The sequence below is a fragment of the Ammospiza caudacuta genome, chromosome 19, assembly GCF_027887145.1.
Source record: "Ammospiza caudacuta isolate bAmmCau1 chromosome 19, bAmmCau1.pri, whole genome shotgun sequence".
NCBI lineage: Eukaryota > Metazoa > Chordata > Aves > Passeriformes > Passerellidae > Ammospiza > Ammospiza caudacuta.
This window is the reverse complement of record NC_080611.1, coordinates 3,049,250-3,072,686: the sequence shown is the minus strand read 5'-3', so window position 1 is coordinate 3,072,686 and position 23,437 is coordinate 3,049,250. Positions and strand designations below refer to the sequence as shown.

General features: G+C 50.0%; 1 protein-coding gene across 1 annotated transcript; it reads right to left on the bottom strand.

The window, feature by feature from the left end:
- Positions 1-1,064: 1,064 nt before the first annotated feature.
- CDR2L (cerebellar degeneration related protein 2 like) lies at positions 1,065-20,559 on the bottom strand. The gene is made up of 5 exons (XM_058817365.1): positions 20,385-20,559; positions 7,896-8,008; positions 6,373-6,521; positions 5,307-5,471; positions 1,065-3,809 (listed from the first exon to the last, which is right to left on the bottom strand). The coding sequence occupies exons 1-5, from the start codon at positions 20,461-20,463 to the stop codon at positions 2,924-2,926; spliced, it is 1,392 nt and encodes a 463-aa protein (XP_058673348.1). The 5' UTR covers positions 20,464-20,559; the 3' UTR covers positions 1,065-2,923.
- Positions 20,560-23,437: the final 2,878 nt, after the last annotated feature.

The following is a 23,437-nucleotide window of genomic DNA, read 5'->3' as shown; positions in this document are numbered from 1 at the left end:
GACATCATACTCTTCCTCATCCATTTTAATTGCATGCAGCAATTTTCCTTTCTGTCACGAACCATGGGGGTGTGCTGTTAAGCAGCTGCTGCTCTCTGCTACACCACTTCTCTGGCAGAGTGGTTGCTCAGCACTCTCTTGTTCCCTCTCAGCAGAGTTGTGTAGCTTTCCTTGGTGTTCCAAAAAGCAATTGGAAAAGTTTAGATCAAAGGTGGCACAAAAGGCCAGAAGATGCTTATTTTCTCCTCCTCTGATCACGGAAAGCACCACTTAAGGCAGGAATCAAGTGATTCTGACTCACACAGTCAATCAGGACATGAATATATGGCCACTAATATTTTTGGAGGCAGAAGAAAATTGTCCTCAGCACTTTGCTGAACATGCTGCTGATACATGGCAGCTGTGCCTTTGTCAAGCCAAGTACTAATATCATGTTACTTACATCAGTCATTTTTGGATTTGTGGTTTGCAAAAAAAGGTCAAAAGAAAAACAGGATTTGAATTGGAAGCTTAGAAATTGTGTGGTTTTACAGAGACTTCCGAGCTGACAAAAGAGAGGTTTGATCGCGTGGCAGTGTTGGCAGCCCAAGTGCACAAAAATGTGTGTTATATAAATAATGCAGCAGAATAGTTCAGCATATTCTCTTTCCTTTCTGCAAGGGCGCCTGAAGCACTTTCTCGACCTAAATTGTACTTGAAAATCAAAGAATTAGCTCTTGTGCTGTTCTTAAAAGTAAAAAGAGCTGTAAGAGCTGTGAGAAAATCAGTGTTTCTCTGTGTTTGAGAGGAGAATAGGGCATTTATAAATATATTTAATGTGTTGTGCACTTAACTGTGATGCTGATCCACATGGGATTGTTTTAAACAGAAAGTGAGGGTGATTCCCTTCCCACACCTTTGCAGCATCAGCTGGCTGCAGGGCAAGCACTGCCTGCCTTAAACCAACACTGCTGCAAGTGCCGAGTCAAGGGGTGCCGAACGCTCCCAGGACATCAACAACGCTTCTCTTGCTGTTGTTGTTCATTTTTATTTATTTTATTTTATTAGACAACTGCTTTCCATTATAAATAAATAAGGCATGAAGGTTCTCCATACTGTTACAGAGCTGGTAGCCACAGCTGTGCGTGCAGCTCCTGATGCATCTGGGGCTGTGGGGCACCTGGAAATGCAGAGTGTGGAAGAGAAGAGCAGTTGGTGGTTTTGAGGAGGAGACCTCTGGAGCAGGGGTGGTTTGCTCATCACACTCCTGCCAACTTACCTCTGTGGTACTCAGCTTAACAAAACAGGGTGGTTTTGGGGGGGGGTTCTGTATTAATTCCATGGGGAGTGAAAGAAAGGTTGCTCCTTGTAGCATCAAAGCCCTGGATGTAGGGGATTATTCCATTTGAACAGTCCCCTGGATGTAGGGGATTATTCCAGTTGAACAGTCTACCCCTTCCAAAGCCACATTCACATTTCTTTCTCTCAATGTTGCAAAGATTCCAGCTGTTGACCCAAGATTTTGGGATGTAAGCTGGTGAAAAGAGAATCCAGATGTAGCTGATGGTTGCTCCAGGCGGGTACAGAGTAGGTTGCTTACACTGAACTGCTGGGTTTTGTGGCTCAATGCTCAGGGTGTTGCCTAAGCTGGAATGAGATGCTGCTTCTCTGCCTAAAAGTGTCTGCCTGTACAAGGTCATCATCTAGTTCAGGGAAGCTGGAAATCGGTGATTCCTGAGACTGCAGTGGCCATTTGGCTGCGTGTTTGCATGTCTGTGGAAGCCAAAGTGAGGAGATTTCAGTGCTGGAAAGGGAACTGGAACATGAGAGACAACAGTGTCTCAGCCAAGAAAGATTATTTTCAGCAGGAAGCTGAAATCTGTCCTTGTGGCTGGGGAGATGTTTGGAGCAGGAGTGAGGGGAGATGTGTGATCCATGCTACTGCCAGGGCCAGACTCCTGACCTGGGAGGTGCTGCATCCCCTGGCTTGTGTGTGAGTCCCTGGGAGTCAGTTTTGAGCCCATGCAAGCTATTTTTAAGGAATTTGCTACAATGGGACGATGACCTCTTGAAGAGCACAGCACAGAGAGCTGGTACCCAGACCGTGAGATGAAAGTGTGTCTCTGATATTGTAATAGCACTTCTTGTCTCGCTGTGGGAAAGCCCTGGGCTCTGAGTTCCTATCAGGCATGGTGCTTCACCTGGGCTGAAATACCAGGGCAGACTTAGAGCGAGTAAATCCCATATGCCTGCAGGGTCTGGAGAGTGTGGACTGAAACACTGAGAGATGCTGATGGAGATGGAACAATCAGTCTTATGTTTCTCTTCAAGTTTTTCCAGTTGCAATGAGCTTGCATTATAAAGAGCTGAAAAACCTGACTGATTAGAGAATGGCTTTAATAGCAAGACCATGCTGCCCTTTGGGGAAGGCAGAGATAGAAGTCTCTCGGGTTCAAGCATAGGTTCTCAGCCATAAAACCTAACTGGAGGATTGGGCTGCTGTGCTGGGGCAGCCCCTAAAGTTCTGATGGCTTTTTGTTTTACTTTGAGGCGCTGTACTCCAGCTGTGGCAGCATGCTGGAGGACATCCAGGCTTTTGCTTGCAGATAATTGGGCTGTAGGACAAGCTGAAAAAGGGTGGAGGGGGAGACTGGTTTCTTTTCTTTCATGGTGGGGTTTACATTGCTGTTGTGATGTCTGGCAGCAGCAGTAACTCATGCAGAGATCCGTCATGTGGTTTCTGAAATCCTCTAACTACAATGTACAATTGTCCCAATGGGTTGTCCAGAGCCTAAGCTTAAAAAAGTGAGTTGGGTCCCTGTGACATTCTCTCGCTTGCAGACCTCTCGAACCTTCAAAGCAGAGGGGCCACACGGCATTTCCTGGGGCTCAACAGAAGACGTGGCCGTTGCAATTGCACGTGGGAGCTGTGGAGAGCCAGGACTCATTTGCTGCTCTTGTTTTTCACCTTTGTGGCGTTGATGTCTGCTTTTGTTTTCTGGATGCGGGAGAAGATCTCCTTAAAAAGAGCCTTGTACTCAGGCTGGCTCTGCTCCAGCCGCTTGTCCACAGCCTCCACGTGTTTGCTGATGGTCTTTTCCATGGTTTTCCGCTCTTCCAGCTCGTGCCCCTCTCCTCGGAAGTCCCTGAAGGAGCTGTCGCGGGAGATGGGCCGGGAGGTCTGGACCCCCGTGTGGCGCACGCTGTCCTTGTGCTGCCGGCACTTGCTGAGCAGCTCCTCGTACTTCTCCAGCAGGGCGTGGTACTGCTCGTCCACCTCGCGCAGGATGGACATGCCGCGCTTGCGCACGTTGTTGGCGTGCAGGGTGTAGTTGCCCTCGTGCCGGCTCACGGCGTCCTTGGTCACGATGGCGTTCAGCGCCGTGTCGCTGCAGCTCTTGCGCACCGGGTGGTTTGGGGAAGGGGTCATGGACGTCCCGTGGCTTTTCCCTCCCTCCTCCTCGGACAGGTCGATGTAATCCGCTTCTGGGGCGTTGTTCAGCGGCTCAAGGAGGGCTTCGGACAGGTTGTCCTCTCTGCTGAGCAGGTACTTCTTGACTTGCTTCATCTGCTGCAGCTCCAGGAGCTCTGCCTCCAGCTCCTTGATGCGCAGTTTGCAGTTCTCCATCTCGCACACCCGCTGCTCCAGGTCTGAGTACTCCTGGATAACCGAGGTGTACTCGCGCTCCACCCTCTCCTTCCGCTGCTTCTCCTGGTTCACCTGGGATCTCAGCGAGTCCACCATGGCTTGGAGACGCTTGTTCTCCCTCTCCAGTGGCTTCTGGTTGAATTCTGTGGAAGAACTGTGGACCTGGAACGCATCCTCATACCTGAAAGAGGAGAAAGATGCTTGAGAGAGTCAGACCAAGCAGTTTGACCCATGAGGGATTTGTGTTTTATTGTTATGTAAGTAATTCTACTGATGTCCAAAAAGGACATGAGCTCATGGAGTGAGATGTGCCTTCTCCATGTGCCAGGAGATCACAAGGTGTGGACACAAAGACAAATCTGTCCCACAGAACTTGCAGTTTTATTGGACAGCAGCAATAAAAGACAGGAGGGAAATGAGAACCTAAAATGTAAAAGACACATCTGGTTAACAGACAAGCCACTCGCATTGCAGTGAAGCAAGAATGAATGTTCAGGTGCTACCAGTCTGAGCTGAAAGTAGGTGGCTTTGGCTTTTTCCAGCTGGAGTCCCTCAGCTGCTCTCTGCACCACTGAGTTCACCAACTACCCACTGTGTACGGCAACAACCCCGGACCCACCCAGCCAAAACTCTGAAACATGTGTGCTGCTGCTGTGCAGCCCTGTGTCTGGGAGGTGCTCTGGAGGGAGTGAGGGAAGATTTACATGGCAAGGCAAACAGAGATTTTTGATAGAGGTGCCCCTTCTTCATTGCCTGGGAAGTGATAACAAACACTTCCCCCTTCCCTTCAGGAATTTGGGTTTTCCTCCTCAGTGAAGCACCCATGGCATCCTGTTTGTTTAGAACAGACTGGAAAATGTGAGCTCCATGGCTTCCCCTGGGAGGCATGGCTGTGGTGGGGGGTATTGAACAGATTTCAGGGCACTGAAGGGCAGCCTGACTTTCAGAGCCAACTATGGAGCTGCAAGGGGGCCCAAGGTCCTGTGGCAGCAGGGAGAGTGGGATTGGGGGACTGGGGGGAAAAGAACCACAGAGACATTAAGTGGATTTTGCTGGGGGTCACATTATGGCCTGATTAACATCCTCATTGCTGCTGCAATGAAAATGTCTTTGGTTCATATCCTCTGGCAGAGGATGCTTTCAGTAACAAAGTTTATTGATTGCTTATCTATTTAAAGAACCCTCTTTTGTGGACAAAGCTGAGCAAGAAATGTCCTCGTGAGGTCAGTGAATTAACACAGTCCTGGGTTTTGAGGAGGATTAAGGCTGCAGTAGTGCTGAAGGTGTTTGTACAACACTTGGTAGCACATGGTGTATCTGCATGTGTGACTGATGTTCCTAGGGAGTGCTGGAGTCATACAGCACAAAATGCACCATCTCAACTGGTTTCAGTGAGCCAGAGGTGCTGGTGCTGTGCTGGAAAGGCAGCTGGAAAGGGAAAATGGGCTGTGCTGGTTTGGGAAGGGAAGTATCCCTGTGCTGAGATCATGAAGGCTCCGCCTTGCCCACACCTCCTTAGGCAGGTGGGTTGGTGAGAGGAACATCCCCCCTTCAGCTCCAGCCGTGCATTTCAGGCTCTGGTGCCCAACCTCTGTGTCTGAGCGCTTTCTGCTCACCCAGCACCTCCCCTGTTTGTGGGGAGCAGTTTGGAGGGGTTGCCACAGCCAAGGCTCCGTACCTGGGGCTGGAGCACAGCTCCTTAAGGCAGGGGAAGGTGTGGATGGTTCGGCGCCGCTCCCTCTTCTCCCTCCGGATGCGGAGCTGCTCCAAGCTCCGCATTTCCTCCACCTGCTTCTGCAGCTCCTCCACCTGGTTCTGCAGCCCCTCGATTGTTTCTGTCAAGCTGCAGAGAGAGGAGGGAGCACAGGTGAGAAATCAGATGCTACAAGTTCCTAAAAGGTGTTTTTTTCCTATAGAGAAATCCAGTCTAGGGAAGGTGCTTCCAGTTTCCAGTGCCCTGGGATCATGACAGCACTTTTGTTTTTTTTTTTGGTCTTTCTCTGTGTGCTCACTCTTGAATGGGGTTAGTTATTAAAAAAGGGATAGGGGGATTGAATGGAGTCCTGTCCTCAAATCAGTTGGCTGAAAGAGTCATCTCTGAGACATAAGCACTCTCCTGAAACATCTCTGCACTTAAAACAAGCATCTATTCCTTTTGTTTATCTTGTAGAGAAACACAGAGACTGGGCAGAGATTTTGTTTTATTCTGTCTGCAGACAGTTTGTAAAACACTCTGCTCAGAAATTCCTTCTCCACACAGTTGTTTGCAAATGATGCTGCGTTACAAGACCATGGCTTAGGCTGCTGTTTCTAGGGATGACCTTGATCATGGGCTTGTTTTAGGAAAGAAATATTATTGATAAACTGGTGTTTCAGCATGGACTAGCCAGGGTTTCATGAGTTGCTGGATCTGTGCCTGGCATTTCTTCAGAGCTGTGTGCTGGGGATCTTCCTGATAGGATTATGTGCCTTTTCTTCAAGGAAAATCATCTGAGCAGAGCCTGCTGTGCCTCTCTCCAGGTAGCCTCAGACACTCTTTCATCCAGCCCTTATCCTAGGGATGTCTGTGCTGTGGCTGACCCCTCCTAACCAGCACTACTGCAACACACTTGTGTTCTAAACATCTGCACAGATGGGCTGATACAAAAGAGAATGGCTCAGATAGCAATGAGAGGCTGCACTTTGGGGCAGGGGAAAGGTGAGCTGAAGGTTCTGGGATCTTGAAGATCCAGGGGAGGCCATACCACTGGATCTTCTGTTGGGAAGTCTTGCTTTCCAGCACCAGCTTCTGGTTTGCCAGCTCCAGGTCCCGCGCTGTCAGGTCCAGCTGCTCGTAGACTTTGGCGTGCTGTTCGTTCATCTGCCGCAGCATCTCCAGCTGCTTGGTCAGGTACTGCAGGGAAAAGTGAAGCGTGAGCACTCCACATCCAAAACCCAGGGTTTTTCACAAGCAGAAATTCTTACAGCCTTTGCTTCCTCTGATAATGTGTTTTGTGGCTCTGTCTGGTTGAAGCCTCTTCCACAGATGAAATATTCATCCCTCCAACCACTGTAAATATTTTTGTGTCTAAAATATGATTGAATTTCCCTTGCCCTCTGTGAAGGGCACTAACCTCTATCTGTCTCTATTCAGCTGCTTTTTTATTCGCAGTACCAAAGAAAGTTGATATCCCTGGGACTGAAAGTTGGCTGAAATTGGCCGGTTGGTTACTGGATCGCCTGACAGATCGATTGCAGAAGCTGTGTTTCCTTGGGAATTCAGGCTAAAACTCTGAGTCTGTGAAATATGAGGAGACCTGTGGTTTCTGTGGATTTGCACACCCTTTTCTGTAAGTCTGCTACTGCAAAATCTTATCCTTGGAAGACTAGGAGAGGGGCATCTACTCAGGTGCTCACTCTCAGCTGGGGCCAGATTCCAGATCCTCTGGAGGATGTGTTTCTGACAGGCTGCTGGAGGGGGAATGACTAAATCCATCCACTAGTTCCCTCAAACATCAGCTGTCTGATCCCTGCAGCATCATGTGCTGCTCCTGTGAACTGGCAGACCTCCTCTGCCCTGTGTCCTTTTAAATCAGGGGGTGTCCAGTCTTTTTTAACTCACAGATTCCTAGAAGGTTTCCAGTGGATGAAAACCCTCCCAGGCACAGCAGGTTTTAAGCCTCTAAGATCAGTTCTGTGAGCTCTTAGAAATACTGCTCTGACCCCATAGGATGCTTGAAATGGGGGTTTGGATTGCAGCTCTTGGAGAAAGAGCTATTTTATGCCACTAACAAAGGGGGCTGTGTAATGGGGGTGCCAAGGGGCCAGCTGGGAACAAAAACGATTCTGAATCTCTGGAATCAAAGGAAAGCTGCAGCAGAGCAGAGAGAAGGGAGTGTGAAGGCTGACGGATGTGCAGGGGAAGGCCAAACGTGACCCAGATGTAGCCTGGTGCCAAAATCTGGTGCCAAAATCTGGTGTGCACATCTGGGCAGGGAGTGAGGATGTGAGAAAAGGAAAAATGCAAGTTAATAGGGGAACAAGACCCTCTCCAGGGCTGGGATGAGCTTTAATCCATCAACAGACTTTAAAACAGAATTTACTCTGTCCTGCTTCAGGCACTTACAGAGGATATTTCAACTTCCATGCCCCACAGCACATCCCTGCCTTTCTGCTGGCATCTGAGCTGCTGGCACTGGTGGAAGTGCCCCTTTCCCACCTTTGCCCTTAGGTGGCAGCGCTGGCCAAGCAGCCCCTGTCCCCAGCCCTGTCCCGATTGTGTCCCTACCTCAATCTCCTGCACTTGCTCCTCGTTGGTGGCATACATCTGCTGCAGGGAGTCCTCCAGCTCTTTGTTTCGCTCCAGCAGCGTCTTCCCCAGCTCTGCAGCCAAGTGTAAGTCTGAAAAGCAGAGGGACAAAGCTGCTGCAGTTCCCACAGCCCCATGGCTGGGTGTGGTGGGATCTCCCCCCACCCCAAAAAGTGACCCCACACCAAGCACAGTAGCACATTTTTCATGACACTGGTTGTACTGGCACGTTTTGACCTGGCTGTATGCTCACAGAACATACAGGATCTGGCCTCTTGTCTTGCTGGGCTGCAGGAGCAAGGGGAGGCCAAGCTCAGGACTCTGCAGCTCCTCCATGCAATGACAATTTAGTGCTTTGCTGGCTGCAAAACCCTCCTGCATTCCCTGCACACTGCAACCAGGACCAGCCCAGGATCTGGGCTGTGGCAGGTGCTCAGCACCATCATCCCCTATCACTGGGGAGGGCTCAGCACCTGTCAGAATGGAGCAAAGGGTTGGTAAAGCCCTGCAGGGCCTTGGGGATGCTCTATAAATTACATTATTATCTCTAACGAAGGGAGTGCCTTGCCTTCCCTGTCAGCCTCCATCCATCAGCCTCTAACAGACTGACAGGAGTAATAAAACCCTGCGTGGCCCGAGGGGGCTGGAGGCACCTCCCAGATGTGCTGCCCTGGCAGCGCTGCAGCAGCTGAATCCAAGGCTCTTTCCTTGGGGCAGCTCCAGGGAAGGGACAAACTACTTTGTGTTCACTCTCTGCCACCTCTAAATGCCCTTAGGAAGCTACTGAAAAAGTTGGACATCAGGAGAAATGCAGGGAAAAGTAGATGTTGACAGTGTGGTCAGTTGAAAATGTTGGCTTTGCTGATGGGAAAAGAAAGAGCCTCCAGCCATGTGAATCCTGTGTTGGCCAAAGTTTGAGCACACAGGTGATGCTGTTTGTGAGGCTGGGACAGCACAGCTGGCTCTGAGAACAGCCCTTTGCTTTCACAGGAATTGGTTGTCTTCTTAAAACCTGACTGTGAGCAGGGAGGGTTCATTTTTCTTGGTGCTTCTAGAGGTAACAGCTCTTAGCATGGCAGAGTGAAAATCTGACCTTAATCATTGCAAAAGGTAAGGAAACAGGTCCTGGTGTGCACTATTGCTCTTTCTGTCTTTGGTGTGGTTATCATGCAGCTGTAAGTAGTTGAAGAGTGACAATCCTGCAGGGTGTGAGGGGACCTGGGTCTCCTGCCCTGGCATTTTCTCCCCTCTAGTCTGCATTAAATGGTGTGTTCTGAAAAGGCTTTGCCAGGGCTGAGAGTAGCTATCATTTTCTTCAGTGGTTCATTTGGCCTTGCAGTTGATTGGGAAAGAGGGATGTTTGGTCACTAAGACAGGAAGAAGGGGAACCAGGACTCCTGGGATGTATTCTGAGCCTGGGAAAGCCCTGACCTCTCACACATCACAAAATGAGGCTCATGCTGACCTTGGACATGAGTGCTTGCCAGGGGTGAGCCACAGTGCTGTCAGTGCCTGGGGTGGGGCTTTCCTGAGGGATGCTGCTGTGCTCTGGGATGTGCTGATTTGTTACCAGTTTGTGTGTTGCCCGTGTTTTTTTCTGCTGGCTCCCCAGATGTGGTGCTCCCAACAGCTGCTCAGTATGTCCTCGAATCTCCCCTTTCCATGGGAATGTGCTCTCCAGCTGTGCCCTGCATTGCAGGGTGTTATTATTAAAAGGGCTGTGACCTTTTTAATTACAATCCTCTTCATTGCACAGTGACCCAGTCTGAGGGCTGCAGTCGCAGCTCTCCCTGCAATCAAGTTATTGGCACGTTTCCCCATGGACAGACCTCCTCCACCTATCTGTTTTTTTCCTAGCACCAAATTTCCCTAGTTTATAAAGTGCCCTAGGGAGAGCTGAGTGTTTGCTACACCAGCTGGGGCTGGGGGAACAGCCAGATGCCAGCAGAGATGAAGGATAATTTGTGCCTTTAAGCTGCTTGGGGCTGTGTTTAATGTCAGCACCACCTTGCCAGAGCCAGTGTTGTTCCTGGAGAGTGGCACCTTGGAAATCACATCCCTGGCAGCAAGCAGGGCCCCATTGTGGAGGTGTGGATGAGAGGGCTCCGTGCTGTGCTCCAGGTGATGAGTCAAGTGTGTCCCCGTCCCTGTGGATTACACCAGTGCTCTCCCACCATATGGCATCCAATTTAATCAGCTGGGGTTGAGTTAAGTGGATTAGGCAGTGCAAGATCCTGCATTGTAATTTAAAGGGCTCTGTCAGCAATAATTTAATGGGGGAAATGGGCAGCGTTTGGGGATGAGTGGGAAAGAGGAAAGAATGGGGCTTGGCTCTGAGGAGGAAATTGAGTCTTCATTTCCATTTTGAGCATAAGGGCCTGGGAGACTCCAGGCTTGAAGGACTTGGGGGAATTGGTTCTTTTAGTGTCTTTTAACTGCCTCAGCCATGGTCACACACACTCCCTCACTCTCTGCCTGCCAGCCAAAGCATCCTTGGTAATCCTGTCTCATCCACCCCCTTGTGCCTGAGTCCTCTTCCCCACCTGTTGGTCCCCCCAGCTTATGGGGCTGAGGGGAGGGGGGGATGCTGTGGAAGTGCTTTAATGTCGTCTTTAGACAAGATCCCTCTTGATCTTTGTACTAATTGTGGCTCTGCATGGGCTGAGGGAGCACACAGCTCCTCTCCACAGAGACCTTGGAAACCCGAGGCTGAATGTGAAATTTCACCAAGTTGTTTGAGGGAGAAAAAGAACTGTTTAGGAATTCAAGAATCCTTTCTACATAGTACTATGGTTTTCCCCCAATTTTTTGTATTCCTTTGCTTCTCCACTGTCAGATCAGCCAGCCAGTGCTGAAGGACTTGCCCTAATTTAGCAGATATGCTGATGACTCCCTTCCCCCTCACCTCTGGATGCAGGAGGAGAAATGAAGTGCTGTGTGTCTGCTCGATGTGCCCAATTCCTCCACATCCTGCCTGTGCTGAAGGCACCACTGTGAAATGGCCAATGTTCAACTTCAAAAATGGACTCCTGATGCTTCCAAATCCTATTGGGAGAGAACTATGGATGCAAACTGTCCTGGCGCCCTCTGGCTCCCTGCACTGCAAGCACTGACGTGACCCTTCTAATTAACACCAGCCAAGGAGACATGCCGTGTCCCCAAACAAAGGGCTGTGCCTGTGGAGCAGGGGAGGGAGGGAGGGATGGAGGCTGCATTTCTCTGAAAGCTTCCATGGGAAAGGCCTCTGAGCAAGGAGGGTGGGGATGGGAAGAGAGACCATGTGGTGGGAAGGGAGCAGGAGCTGAATCCAAGCAGAGGAGCAGGGCTGGGCAGAACATCAAGGAGGCACCGTCCTGGAGCTGCAGAGATCAGCAGTAGCAGCCCAGCAATAATTCTGCTACCTCTGTGCCACCGAGGGAACTTGAAAAAAACCCATCCTGATCCAAAAGCTGTCACCTTTGATGGAAGGAGGCTGAGGGACAAACTGCAGGCTATTCCCTCATGGCAGCATCCTGTGGCAGTGCTGGCACAGGCATGTTCCCTGCATGGGGCTGTGGCAGAGCTGGATGCTTCCCCAGCCTTGCAACGAGGCTCAAAGAAGATTTGGAGCTGTTTCTGCCTTCCCAGGGCTGGTCTGCATCTGTTTGAGCAGAGCACTCAGGCACAGCCCTCAAGAGGGCTTTGTTCCCTCCAGCATCTCCTGGTTGTGACTTTGGGAGGGCATAAGCCTGGTGCTGAGCAGGTTTTGGCTGCTCTTGGCTCAATGATGATCCAGTAGCTGTTCAGATGCTCCTCATAAATGCAGCTTTCTGGAGGAAGCCACCATCTGGTGCAGCTGCTTTGGACTCTCCCCTGTCATTTCTCTTGCAGTGAGGGATTCTCATGTTTAGGCTGTGAGAGAACACACTGGGGATGCTGCACTTGGCTCCTCACCTTTAATAAACCAGCCCTGTCCCTGTCCTGCAAAGCCAGCAGCTTGCAGGGGACACAGAAGTCCTTTGCTGTGTGGTGCAGATGAGCAAGGGTTTATGGATTTGCAGGTCCTTTTCAGCTGAGCATGTCTAAAGGAATGACTTGTGGCCCCTCCCTAAATGTGGGGCTGTGGAAAGGGCTGCTCCTGTCCTGTGCTGCACACGGTGAATGCATCTGCTGAAGAGCAGGGAGGAGGGTGGGGAGGTCTCTGGAGGAAGCTCAGGGTGCTTGTGAGTTGATGGATGGGGTACATTGAGAGTTAAGAACTGATGTTTAATGCTGTTGACGTTTAATTTAATGGCATTTGCTGTCTGCTCCATTACACATGGGTACTTAAAGTCAAGGGTGGGTGCAATTATTCCTTTCAAAGTCTAAATGAACGATGCTATGCTGGTTTACCCTGGGATAGGGTATACTTGCTACTCATTTATTTTCCTTCATAGTTGCAGGGCATTGTGCTGTGTGGGTATATCACAGTGAGGATCAGCTTTTGTATATCCCTGACTGCTGCTCCAGGGCAGGTGAGGGAAGCAACCTCTGTACTTGGCCTGTGTAAGGCGTTGCAATGGAACTTGCTGGGGGTGCAGGGAAGCAAATGCCATCTGGCAGCACCTCAAACACAACCTGAAAAAGCCTTTCCAACATGCCCATTGTACAAAGATGGTGTTTCCCAAGGCCAGCCAGAGCTTCCAGAGAGTCACCAGTGTTACTGCTGAGACGTGGGTTCTCCATTGCTTTTACACTGGTGTAACTCAGACATTGCTGATCAGGTGTTTTGGTGTTTTGTTTGTTTTTGGGGAGGATCTGCTATTTTGGTATATTGGGATGTTCCACAAGGGCAGGGCTTGCTTTGTAAAACAGCCCCAATGAAGCAGGTGGGGAAAAGTCTCTGTTAGGGCTGGGTGAGGGCAAACAGGGTGCCTGAGCCCCCAGCAGCACAGCCACCTCCTCCTCTTCCTTCTCCTTTCAAACTGTGGCTCTTGCTGGGCTGAGCTAATGTTGATCACACTGGCATTTTTGTTACTCTAATGAGATTTGCTGGATTTCCTGCTTGGGATTTTTTTTTTTTTTTTTTTTTTGTTTTTTTCCTTTTCTTTCTCTTGTGTAATCTGTTTCGTGCTCCTGTGCTGCCTTTGGCTGTGCAAGTGTCCCTGGCTGGGGAGGGGGGCTCAGGTGGTGGCAGAGGGGTGTTTGGCAGGGGGTCAAGGCAAGCCCAGTGCACTGAGAACAGCTCCTTCCATGGTATATTGAGCCCTCCTGGGCAAAAGTGGCATCACCAAGGAGTGGAAATCCCTGACAAGGGGCTCAGGGACACACTGTCTGTACTGTGCTGTGCTGCAGAGAAGTCCTCCAGCTCTCTTAGCCCCTGCTGCTCCCTTCCTTGCCTTCTATATTTTTCAGTTCTATTCAATATTTCCTCTATCAGCTCTCCTTTATTCTTCTCAGATGCTCACCAGACTTTTTAGATTTAATTTATGCCTTTTCTTTCTTCCCTCTTATCATCCTGCACTCCGAATTCTCCCCTGTATATTAATATTTGAGACCCAGGATGGTCACCTCAGCTTATGAGCTGTGTCTCTACAAACACAGGCAGAGCAGTCCCATCCCTGTGCCTACAGCAACTGCTGTGCCTTTTGCCAAGTTGTTAGAGCATGAGAACACAGAGGATGTTATTAGACCATGGCTGAGGCCCCATCTGCATCTTTTCCTGCTGTTCTCTTATCTAAAACAGCCTCAGTGCCTGTGTTTGCCTTATAGGCTGAAATGGCTTGAACAAGCTTAGTGACTGGTGGCTCCGAGGCTCTGATAGTGCACCTGGATCAGAATGTCCTAAATAAATATATACAAGTGGGGCTATTGAAGAGAAGGAGTGAAGAAAGAGGAGGGAGAAAGGGAGCCAGAGCTTTCCTGCATGCGCTCCTCCCCCGGGCAGCAAATCTCCAACTAATTAATTATGTTGGGCTGCAGAAAACCGTGAATAAAGGCTTCCAGTCTTTTAAAGCTAAAGACACAGGCATGTGGATGGCTGCCATGTGGCAGAACTCCTCTTCCCTGTGTGTTTGGGGGCAGGAGGTTGTAAGTGACCCAGGCTGGACAAGGAGGATGAGCACCAGGGTGCTCTGTGCACGTGCAGAGCCCCGAGCAAAGGCGCCCTGTGAAGGACAGGTCACTGTGCTCACGTGGCAGGGGACGGTGCCCACAGCGCTGGGCTGCCACAACCGTGTCACTTCTCCTGCCCTGCCCTGCTCCTGAATAGATTCCTCTACTCGGAGCCATTCCCAGCCAACTCGGATGCCCTTGCTCCCCTCTTGCTAGGGGGAGGCAGGTGGAGCCACTGATTCTGAGTGATTTGGACACTCAGGGCACAGGGAGCAACCCTGCTAGCACAGCTGTCACTTTGCGGCTGTAGCAGCCCCCAGGACCCCTGCCAGCACTGCCACTGCTGGTTACTTCTGTCTGCCACCTCCTATGTCCAGAGGCATTTAGGTACAGAGACCTTTCTTCCATGTGTTACAGCTAAATGCAGAAACAGCCTGACCCTCTGCAGCAACGCAAAAAACCTGCCCACCTCCTCTCCATCAGCCTTTTTTCTCGACTTAGAAGAAAGCGTATCCTCTTGCAGGGTGCTGCCCCACTTCTGCTCCCTTCCCATCTGCTTCTGGGGAGTTTAGGAAGCCCTGTTCCTCCAGGTGCTCAGCTCACAGCCCAGCTGTCTTGTGCCTGGCTATTGGCACAGGCTGGAGATGCTGCCCGTGTGGGAAGAGATCCTGACCTCAGATGAGTGATCAGTGCTGTTTGTGCAGCTGCACTGCAAGAGCACAGGGCTGTAACCTTCCAGTCTGAGCTTGCAGGGAAAGGGAGTGATGAAATACTTGATGTACTCTCCAAATGATGTTATGTCCACCACTAGTCCTGAGCAGGATGCAGAGCAATACTTCTTTTGGGAGCCCAACACCAAAACCAGTGTCCCTGACACAGTTCTGCTTCAAAGACTGATGCTTGTGGGGTGTGCTGTGCTGCTCCTTGCTCTGCCTCCTCCTGCAGACACCAATGCTTGGCCACCACCTCCCAGTTCAGGTGCCTTCCCAGGACTCAATACTTCCTTGTGGCCCAAGAAATCTTGGAGGATGGCACGATCACATCCTTGCTCCAACTGCTGGTGCTGCAGCTGCATATTTGGAAGAGGCCAAGAAGCATGGACCTGGATATTACACATGTGAAGGTCTGAATCCTTCAGAGAGGAGGCAGATTAACTGAGCAGGGCCAGAGCAGCTGCACAGACTACAGTGACTTCCCAGAAAGCTGCAGAGGAATGGTCTGTTTTAATCATTAGAACTGTCACTTTTTGGAGAGATGGTTTATAACTGTTAAATACACATGGAAAAAAACACAAAACAAACTAACATAAAATTCCTTTGAAATTCCCAGCTGTGCAAAAAGCAGCAGTTGTGTAACATCTGGTCTCCTTCCTTTGGAGTATTTTGTATTGGAATTATTTTCCTAAATTCTTGGCCCACATATAACATAGTCTTTTTGGACAGATTAAGTAGAAGCTTTGGAAACCCTGAAGGTGTGTTTAATGCGAGCACACAGATCTGTTGGAGTGAGATGAGGTGGGAATTTAGCACTGTGCTGCTCTGGGAAAGCCTTTTGGGAGAGGAGACAGAGTGTGAGTGTGGGAGTGAGCGGGCAGTGCGTTATCCTGAGTGCTGGCACTGCCTTTAGCAGGAGCAGGATGGGACCCTGGTGCTGTCACTGCTCTGAGTGGCTCCTGCCTGTCACACTGAGTCAGTGCACCCGCCCTGTCACCAGCAAAGAGAGAGGATTGGAAAATGCTGGGCTGGGGGGACAGGCTCCATGTACAGGGTGTTCGTGGCCAGTGCCTTGGCTGCCAGTCCCTCAGGCTCAGAGCTGCTGGGAGAAAACGTCCTTCAGGATTCAGACCATAAATCCTCTGTGCATGGCCTTGCCAAGGAGAATTGCCGCTGTTAGCTGATTGTTTCAGGATGGGAAATATGGAAAACTCTGGTGTTTTTTTCGTTTGTTTGGGTTTTTTGGTTGTTGTTTTGTTTTTGTGGGGTTTTTCAGGGTTTTGTTTTGCTTTGTTTTGGTGGTGTTTTTTTTTTGTTGTTTTTGTTTTTTTGTTTGTTTGTTTGTTTCCCCTTTCCCTTTCCAGCAGTTCCTCTAATTCTGCTCCCTCCCACAGCTGGAACTATGTGCCTAGGCTCAGCAGATGTGGAGAGGACCTTCTGGTCTCTCACTGAAAGTTGCTGTGTGGGGCTTTCTTGTGCTCCTTTTTGGCTTTCTTGTGCCCCTTTTTGCTTGCTGCCTTCAAGTAACAGGGGAATTTTCGCTCTAGGAAAATACATCTATATATATTCTTTCCCCCCCCCATATTTGGAGTCTCTCATCACTTCTTTAGACTAACCTGTCATTTTATTTCCTTGTCTCCTGTGACTTTTCTAGTCCCTCTTGTCATTCCTAAGCAGCTCAGCAATTAGTCACTGAAAACTTTCCACTTCCATAAGCTACCTGCTGTACTGTACTGCTAAATAAATAAGTGGCTCAGCTACTGCAGGCAAAGCTCTGTCCTTCTGGCTTGCCTATGGGGAGGGAGGGAGGGAGGGAGGAGGACAGGCAGGGTGTGTGCCTTGTCCCTGGACTGCTGGGATAACTGCCTCCTGAGGGGTAGAATATGAGTTTCACCAGCTCCCCTGTGCAGTGAATGCTTTGGGTAAGCTGATAATGGATTGCAGTGCTCTGGACAGCCTGGGTGGTGCAGGTATGGGTGCCAGCATGCATCCCCTGGGCTTACCCCAATGCCAGGAGCTGGGCACTGGAGCACTGGTGACCCTGTGTCTTTACACGGATGAGTTGGGAGTGGTGCAAGCTCAGCACCTTGTGTCATTTTCCTTCTTAGTACTCAATCAATCAGATGCTTGGCAAGAGGAGGAGGAATTAAAAAAGATCCTTAAATCTGGAGACCTTTAGAGGTTACAGCTGTCATGTCCTAAGCCTGCATTGCAGATGGTTTGGCCCAGAGGTTTCTGTGGCTGCCCTGGAGGACAATTGGTCTTGCAGTGGCAATGAGGTGATGTGCTGGTTCTTGCACTCCCTCTGGTCCTGCTGCCTATCTCAGAGCAGTGAGAGGCTGTTTATTGACATGGAAGGAATTATCCCACACTTATAGAATCCTAGCATATGCTGAGTTGGAAGGGACCCATCAGGATTATCAGGTCCAACTCCTGGCCCCATGCAGGACACCCAAGAAACCCCCACGTGCCTTAGGCCATGGTCAGGGGTCAGAAGGGTGGCTTTGAGAGGCCTCCTCTTGGATGCACTCTGCTCTGAGACCTGACTGCTGGCAGGGGGATAGGGAGCTGGGGAGATCAGGGAAGGCAGAGGCATGACTGCAAGGAGGATCCATCTTGTGAGATGCTGCGGTGAGATGAAGGCTGGAAGTGGCTGGCAGAGCTGCTGGCTCTGTTTGGATCCAGATGCAATTGAGTTGGCACACAGCCCTCCCAAACACAAATGCTCCTGATGAACAGGAAAGGTGCCCCCACTTATCTGCAGCTCAGACTCTCTAATTTTAGCTCATTCATTCTCTTGGGGTCTGGCTGCACGTAGGCCCTGTGCACAGGATGTGATGCAATTATGGCCACATCATCAGTTCACAATGGCTGGAAAAAGGTTCACCAGAATTTTATCCTGGTTTTAACACTTAGAGGCACAGACTCCCTGGCCCACGGAAGGTGGCTGGACCAAAGCAGCACTGATATCTCTTCATGCTTACAAAGCAATAAGCTAAGTCATGGTAAGAGGGAATTGCAGCTCCATTTTTACCACTTTTCTCAAATCAGAAAGCCTTCCCAGAGGGAACATCATTGCAAAGGAAACCTCACAGGACACCACTGCTGTTACCATGTCATTGCTGAGGGTCCTGGCTGGGACTTGAGTCTCTGCTTCTGTGTGCTAAGGCATCTTGGTACAATGCCTTGAGCCACAGAGTGTTACAGTGTGCAGGGAACAGGTAAAGGCATCTGAAAGGCACTGGCTTAATCTGAACAAGGCTGGAAGGGCCCTGAGGCTGGGGACCAGATCTTGCTGCTTCTAAATCATGTGGTAGATGTACCCTGTTGCTGTGGACACTTCAGGGGAAAGAAAGAGTGATTGGGATTTATTATTTTGAAAAAAAAATATAGTTACTTTGGCAAGGTGAAGCTCATGGAGGATGACAAAGAAAGTAACAGGTGCTTGGTGCGGAGCTGGAGGCATGATTTCCACTCTGGTGCTAAAATGGTTAATTAACATAATCATCACAGAGCTCCCAGTTAAGCCATCTGTTGCTTAGCAAACAGTTTTGGATGTAAATGTAATAAATATTTGATGATGCTGTGAAATGATGATAAAGGCCCAGCAACCAACTGGTTCACGGAAGAACCTTCTCTGCTCTCCTAGCTTGGATTGTTTCTTGTTTCTCCCACCCCTTGCTCCTAAGGAAAGGTCTTTAAGCCTCTGCTTTTGTCCTCTGCCCCCGTGGTGCTGCTGCCAGGCGTGGGTTTGTGTGCGACCCCGGGCTCTTGGCATGCCAATCCTCTTAGCAATGCCTCTAATCGTGCCACGCTGGAGTCTCGTGCTGCACACCCACCCCCCATTCCAAACCAAGGCTCCACGGCTGTGCCGCCACCAAAGACCTCTGGGTGTCATGCACAGGCACAGTGTGTGTGGACAAAGTCCAGCACTGTCCTTTGTGATGCTTTGTGCATTGTGCAAATTAATAGCGGTTGTAATTACCCCGTAGGACCTTTCCATTTGGCTGATTCCAGTTACAGCCTTCCCACATCTCTCCTTGAGTTTGTGGAAGCCTGTGCAGCCCCTATTCATATGCAGGAGGCTGCAAACCCACAGCTGGGCTTTGTTTTGGGTGTGTGTTTTCCTCCAGTTCTGTACGTGCTCAAAAGTGGAGCCTGTACCCAGCCTCAGTCCATCATCTGGAGACAGTCATTCTGTTTTTAGGCTGCTGGGACAGAGCTGGGAACCTGGCCTGCAGTGGGAAGGTGCTCTTATTGTTGTGAGCCAGTTGTACAGTGCCAGTGCTGACTCATGAACCTGACACCGGGACAACGTTAGGCTAAAAATCAATTGGTCCTACTTTGTTCAACACTCCCTGTATTCATCCCTAGTTCTGCTGTTCCTCAGCCTACATCCCACCCCTGGACCAGTGCCCAGGCCCCTTGTGAGCCATGGGAAGACGTCACCCAGAAATGTGAATTTCTGAGCATTCAAAGGCTGCACTGTTTATCCAGCTGATAGCTTCATCTCTGTGCTCTTGGCTTTGTTGGAGTGTTGTGTTTCAAAGAACAGGGCCCAGTATCCCACTACTTCCTGTGAATTGAGAAATTGGGATTAAAGCCCAGCTGTGACAACCCCTGGGGGGCTGGTTATCATTCCTTGCTGGGCCCCTGTCCTGCAGCTGAAGTTGTATAAACTTCAAATCATGACATAATGTATTGGAGCGATGGTGGGCTGAGGCACTGCAGCTGGACTGCACATCCCTGCTGACAGTCAGCTGGGAAAAGCAAATATAAAACTGTACCTATAGCACAATGTGCCAGAGGGGAACTGTGTTCAGGTAGGAATAATTTTTTGCTATGCATTGCCAAATCAGTCCCGTTCATTCCTGGGCCACTGGCCTGAAATGGGACTTCTTCCAGTTATTTACTTACTGCGTGTTGACTCAAAATATTAAGATAAGAAAAATAAAACAAAAAAAAAAAAAGCCCCAAATACTCACAGGCACCAACTGTCCAGTCTTAGAATAAACATTCAATTGAACTAGGTACAGTTACTTCAAAGCAAACTACAGAAATGAACGTTTATCTTCTAACAAGTCTTCTTTTGCCGTTCAAAACTTGGCCTTGATTTTTTTTCTTCTCCTCCCATATTTCTCCTGATATTATGGCTGGTTGGAAAAATCTCCAGAAGTAATTAGGTGACTAAGAAGCTGAAGATCCCTTTGGATTTGGGCTGGGGCAGCAAAGCTTTTGAGACAGACTTTCAGCATCCTTAGCAATACATTATTTCCTTTATATTAATTTCTAACTAATTTGCCTGATAACTCTACCTTGGACTACTCTGAAATAAAAGCAGTGTCATAACTATCCCTGTTTGATTCTGCCTGCAGCAAGTCTTTTGGGGAACCAGCTACCTTGAAGATGTAACACAACAAATTTTTTACTGCCCTAGTGCTTAGGACAGCTCTGGGCTCCCTGCCTCTATCCATCGGCTTTAAACTTTCCTCGGCCAGGACAGCGGTTTGGAGCAGCAGAGCCGAGATTTGCCGCTGCAGGATGAGGCGCTGGCTGTGCCAACCAAATAGCAGTCCAGAGAGAAGGGATCCCACCCTCTCCTCCCCGGGGTTCGCCCGTTTTCTTGCCCGCGCATCCCCTGGCCCACCATCCCTGGCATCTTGCGGCGTGCCCCCATCCTTACCCTGCTCCAGGTCCTGCTGGTCGTACCAGGGCTCCTCTTCCTCGCTCTGAAACTCCTCCATCCTGTCGGCGCTCAGCATTTAGCACCAGCGGCCCGGGGAGACGCGCAGCATCCGCCGAAGGGGGGCCCGGCGCCTCCGGACCGCGGAGCGGGATGGATGCGGGGACACGGGCAGGGATGCGGGCGGGGATGCGGCCTCGGTGCCCCGGCCGGGCCGGGAAGGAGGAGGCGGCACGACGTGGCAGCCGGTGCCCGGCCCCTGCCCCGGCTCTGCGTGCCCGGGGGGGCGGCTTCCTCCTGCCTGCCGGGCCGGGGGGGGCTCCGGAGGAGGGGATGCAGCGGGGACGTGCGGCCGGGGCGGGGGGGCACGGCTTGCACAGGGCTGGGGGATGCACAAAGGAAGGAAGAGGGCCCGGCGCAGCCAGGCAGATCCTCGCTCCGCAGCTCGGTGGGGACCTCTAGCATGGAAATGCTGCAAAGAAAACCGGCGAGAGGGAAGGGGGAGGCGAGGCGAGACCGGCCTCCTTCGCCTCCTTCTTCTCCGCCTCCTCCTCCTGCTCTCCGCCCAGCCCTGCGCGGGTGCGGGGCTGCGGGAGCGGAGCGCGGGGTGCCGGGTGCGGCTCACCCGGGCTGCGGGGAGCGGGAGCTGTCCCGCCGTGCCCCTGCTCTGCCCATCCCGCCTTGCCATTGGAATGCCGTGTCCCGGCCTCGCCATGGGCTTCACGGAGACTCGGGGCACTTACGGGACCTCTCAGCGGGGCTTTCAGCGCCTTCTCTGCCTTGCTGGGTTTGTGTGGGTTGCTCTACAAGATCATCCACCCTCCCTTAGCTGGGGCTGCAAAAGGGGATACCCCATACAAACAGCCCCACAGCTTTTCCTCAGTGTGGTGTGTTATATATAACCCTGTGTTATTTTGCACTCTGATGGGAAATCAGTGCCTCTGATGCAGGTTCCTCTTTCATTTTTCTTATCTTTGTGAAGGATGGAATGAACTCAATATTCAGGGAAATCGGGATTTATAGAGTTCTCAGGAAAAAATGTGTCTGTTACATATAAGTAAATTCAGAAAATATATTGGATTTTGGTGCTTGCTTTCCACCTTAATGGAATAAGGGTTAGAGATGATGGTCATTCTCCTAGCTGGAGTTTGGCATAAGGGAATTTATTTGTGCTTGTCAGCCCTAGAATCTCTGATAGATTCAAATCAACTTCTGCAACAGTAACAGTGTGTTTGGATAATGTTTTTTTTTTTGTTCGTGTTTTTTTTTTTTTTTTTTTTTTTTTTTTTTTTTTTTCCTTGTGGGTTTTTTGGGGTTTTTTTTTGTTTGTTTGGGTTTTCTTGTTTCCTTCTGCATGATGGAGCTCCACAGATTTAAATTTGATGGCATTGCCTTGCACTGGTGCCTACAGAAAAGGCAATATAAAGTGTCTACGCAAGAGCAGCAGACTGTGCATCCAGAAAAGATGGGATTTGTGTCAAAAAACTCCATCCAATCCAGCAGTGACAGGCAGCTGGGTGCCCCTGGATGATTAAAGCAAGGGCTAGGACTCAGCTCTTGTGTACAGCAGCAGAGGAGGGGGATACAGATGGGAATAAGAGAGGAATTATAGACTATTCCTCTCTTCTTTTCTCCTCATAGACCTCTGCATCACATATACACATCCTGAAAATTCAGTGGCTGCTTGGAAAGTCACCTCCTTTAATACAATCACAGATCTGAATGAAGGAGTCTCTTTAACCTGGCATTTATAACTCAGCAAACATAATCAAGCACTTGTGGTGTATCTGGGAGAAAGCCATCTCTAGGTCTTAGATTTTTTTCTAAGCAATTTTAATACAGAAATGGGAAAATCTGAACTTTCTCATGCCTATTGAAGAGTCATGTGGACAATGACCTTAATGACATACTTAAACTTCTGGTCACACCTGAAGTGGTCAGGCAGTTGGACTAGAGTTCTTCTATTATTTGTGAGAAATAATTGCTTTTGAAAAGTATTCTGTTCATAACAGAATTCTTATAAGATATCTTATGATAAATTCTTATAATTTATCTGTATATTGTAGCCATATTGAGTACTTGGATGCAAAGCCCCAGGCTGTTTGGCAGCAAAAGCCAGATTACATGATTTTGTGAAAATATTTTTTCCTGTAGGTTTTACCAGAATGTCTCAGATCTGATATGTCACTCAGTCAAATCAAACATCACTCCTGTCCAGGTTATATGCCAAAAAAAGAGAATTCCCACAGTCTGCCCCAGCTGGAGAGTCAGCACACTGCTTTCTTTGCAGAACGATTGGAATTACCTCACTTTTTTCTGAAGAAGGTTTGTAGAGTAGAGCATGTGAAATGTGACTTAGGGACACCAAAAAGACCTGCTTGCAGTTCACAGAGCTGCTCAGAGCAGAAAACCTCGACGATGGCTTCAAAGGCAACACTGAATGCCCTCAAACAGCTGCTTTGAGGTGTTCGGTGAGTGCCAAATCCTGAATTCCCAGCACCCAGGGTTATAAAACATCCTCTCCTCGTGTGTGGGTGGAATTTCATTAGGGTTAATGGGCCACCACATGCACTGAGCTCCTCATGAGGTGCTCGAACAGGGTCTGTGTTACAAGCGTGCTTGTACCTGGCTCCTTTCAGCCCAGGGCTAGGGACAGACTGGAGCTGGCTTTTGTCCTGCACCTCTGGACCAAAGCAAAGCTCGGCACCAGGCTCGGAGAGTGGCCGGGGATGCCTTTGCAGAGCTGTCACTGGGCTTGTGCCCGAGCCTGGCAAAGGAGCTTCAGGGCACAAAGGCTGCGGGAAAAGGGGCAAGAAAAGGGGAAAAGCGGTGACATGAGAGCAGAGGAGCTCGATGCAGGGATAAGGCAAAGGATGGAGCAGAAGAGAAGGGCTGTAAAGGAAAGCGCAGGGCAGAGAAGGCGGAGGGAGCGCAGGCAGGAGGGGACAGCGGGGAAGGAGAAATGAGAAAAGCCGTGCTCTGCCGTGAGCGGAGATGAGGCAGGGCCTGTGGGGACCACGGCCGTGGGGAGCGAAGTGTGGCAGGGAAGGGGC

Bases quoted from the DNA above. Each gene is read 5' to 3' on its own strand.
- CDR2L (XM_058817365.1), bottom strand. From the start codon at position 20,463: ATGCTGAGCGCCGACAGGATGGAGGAGTTTCAGAGCGAGGAAGAGGAG. The intron at 5,472-6,372 runs GTATGGCCTCCC...CTCTCTCTGCAG, and splicing joins TCCCAACAGAAGATCCAGTG to CTTGACAGAAACAATCGAGG. The intron at 3,810-5,306 runs GTACGGAGCCTT...CTCCTCTTTCAG, and splicing joins GAGCTGTGCTCCAGCCCCAG to GTATGAGGATGCGTTCCAGG.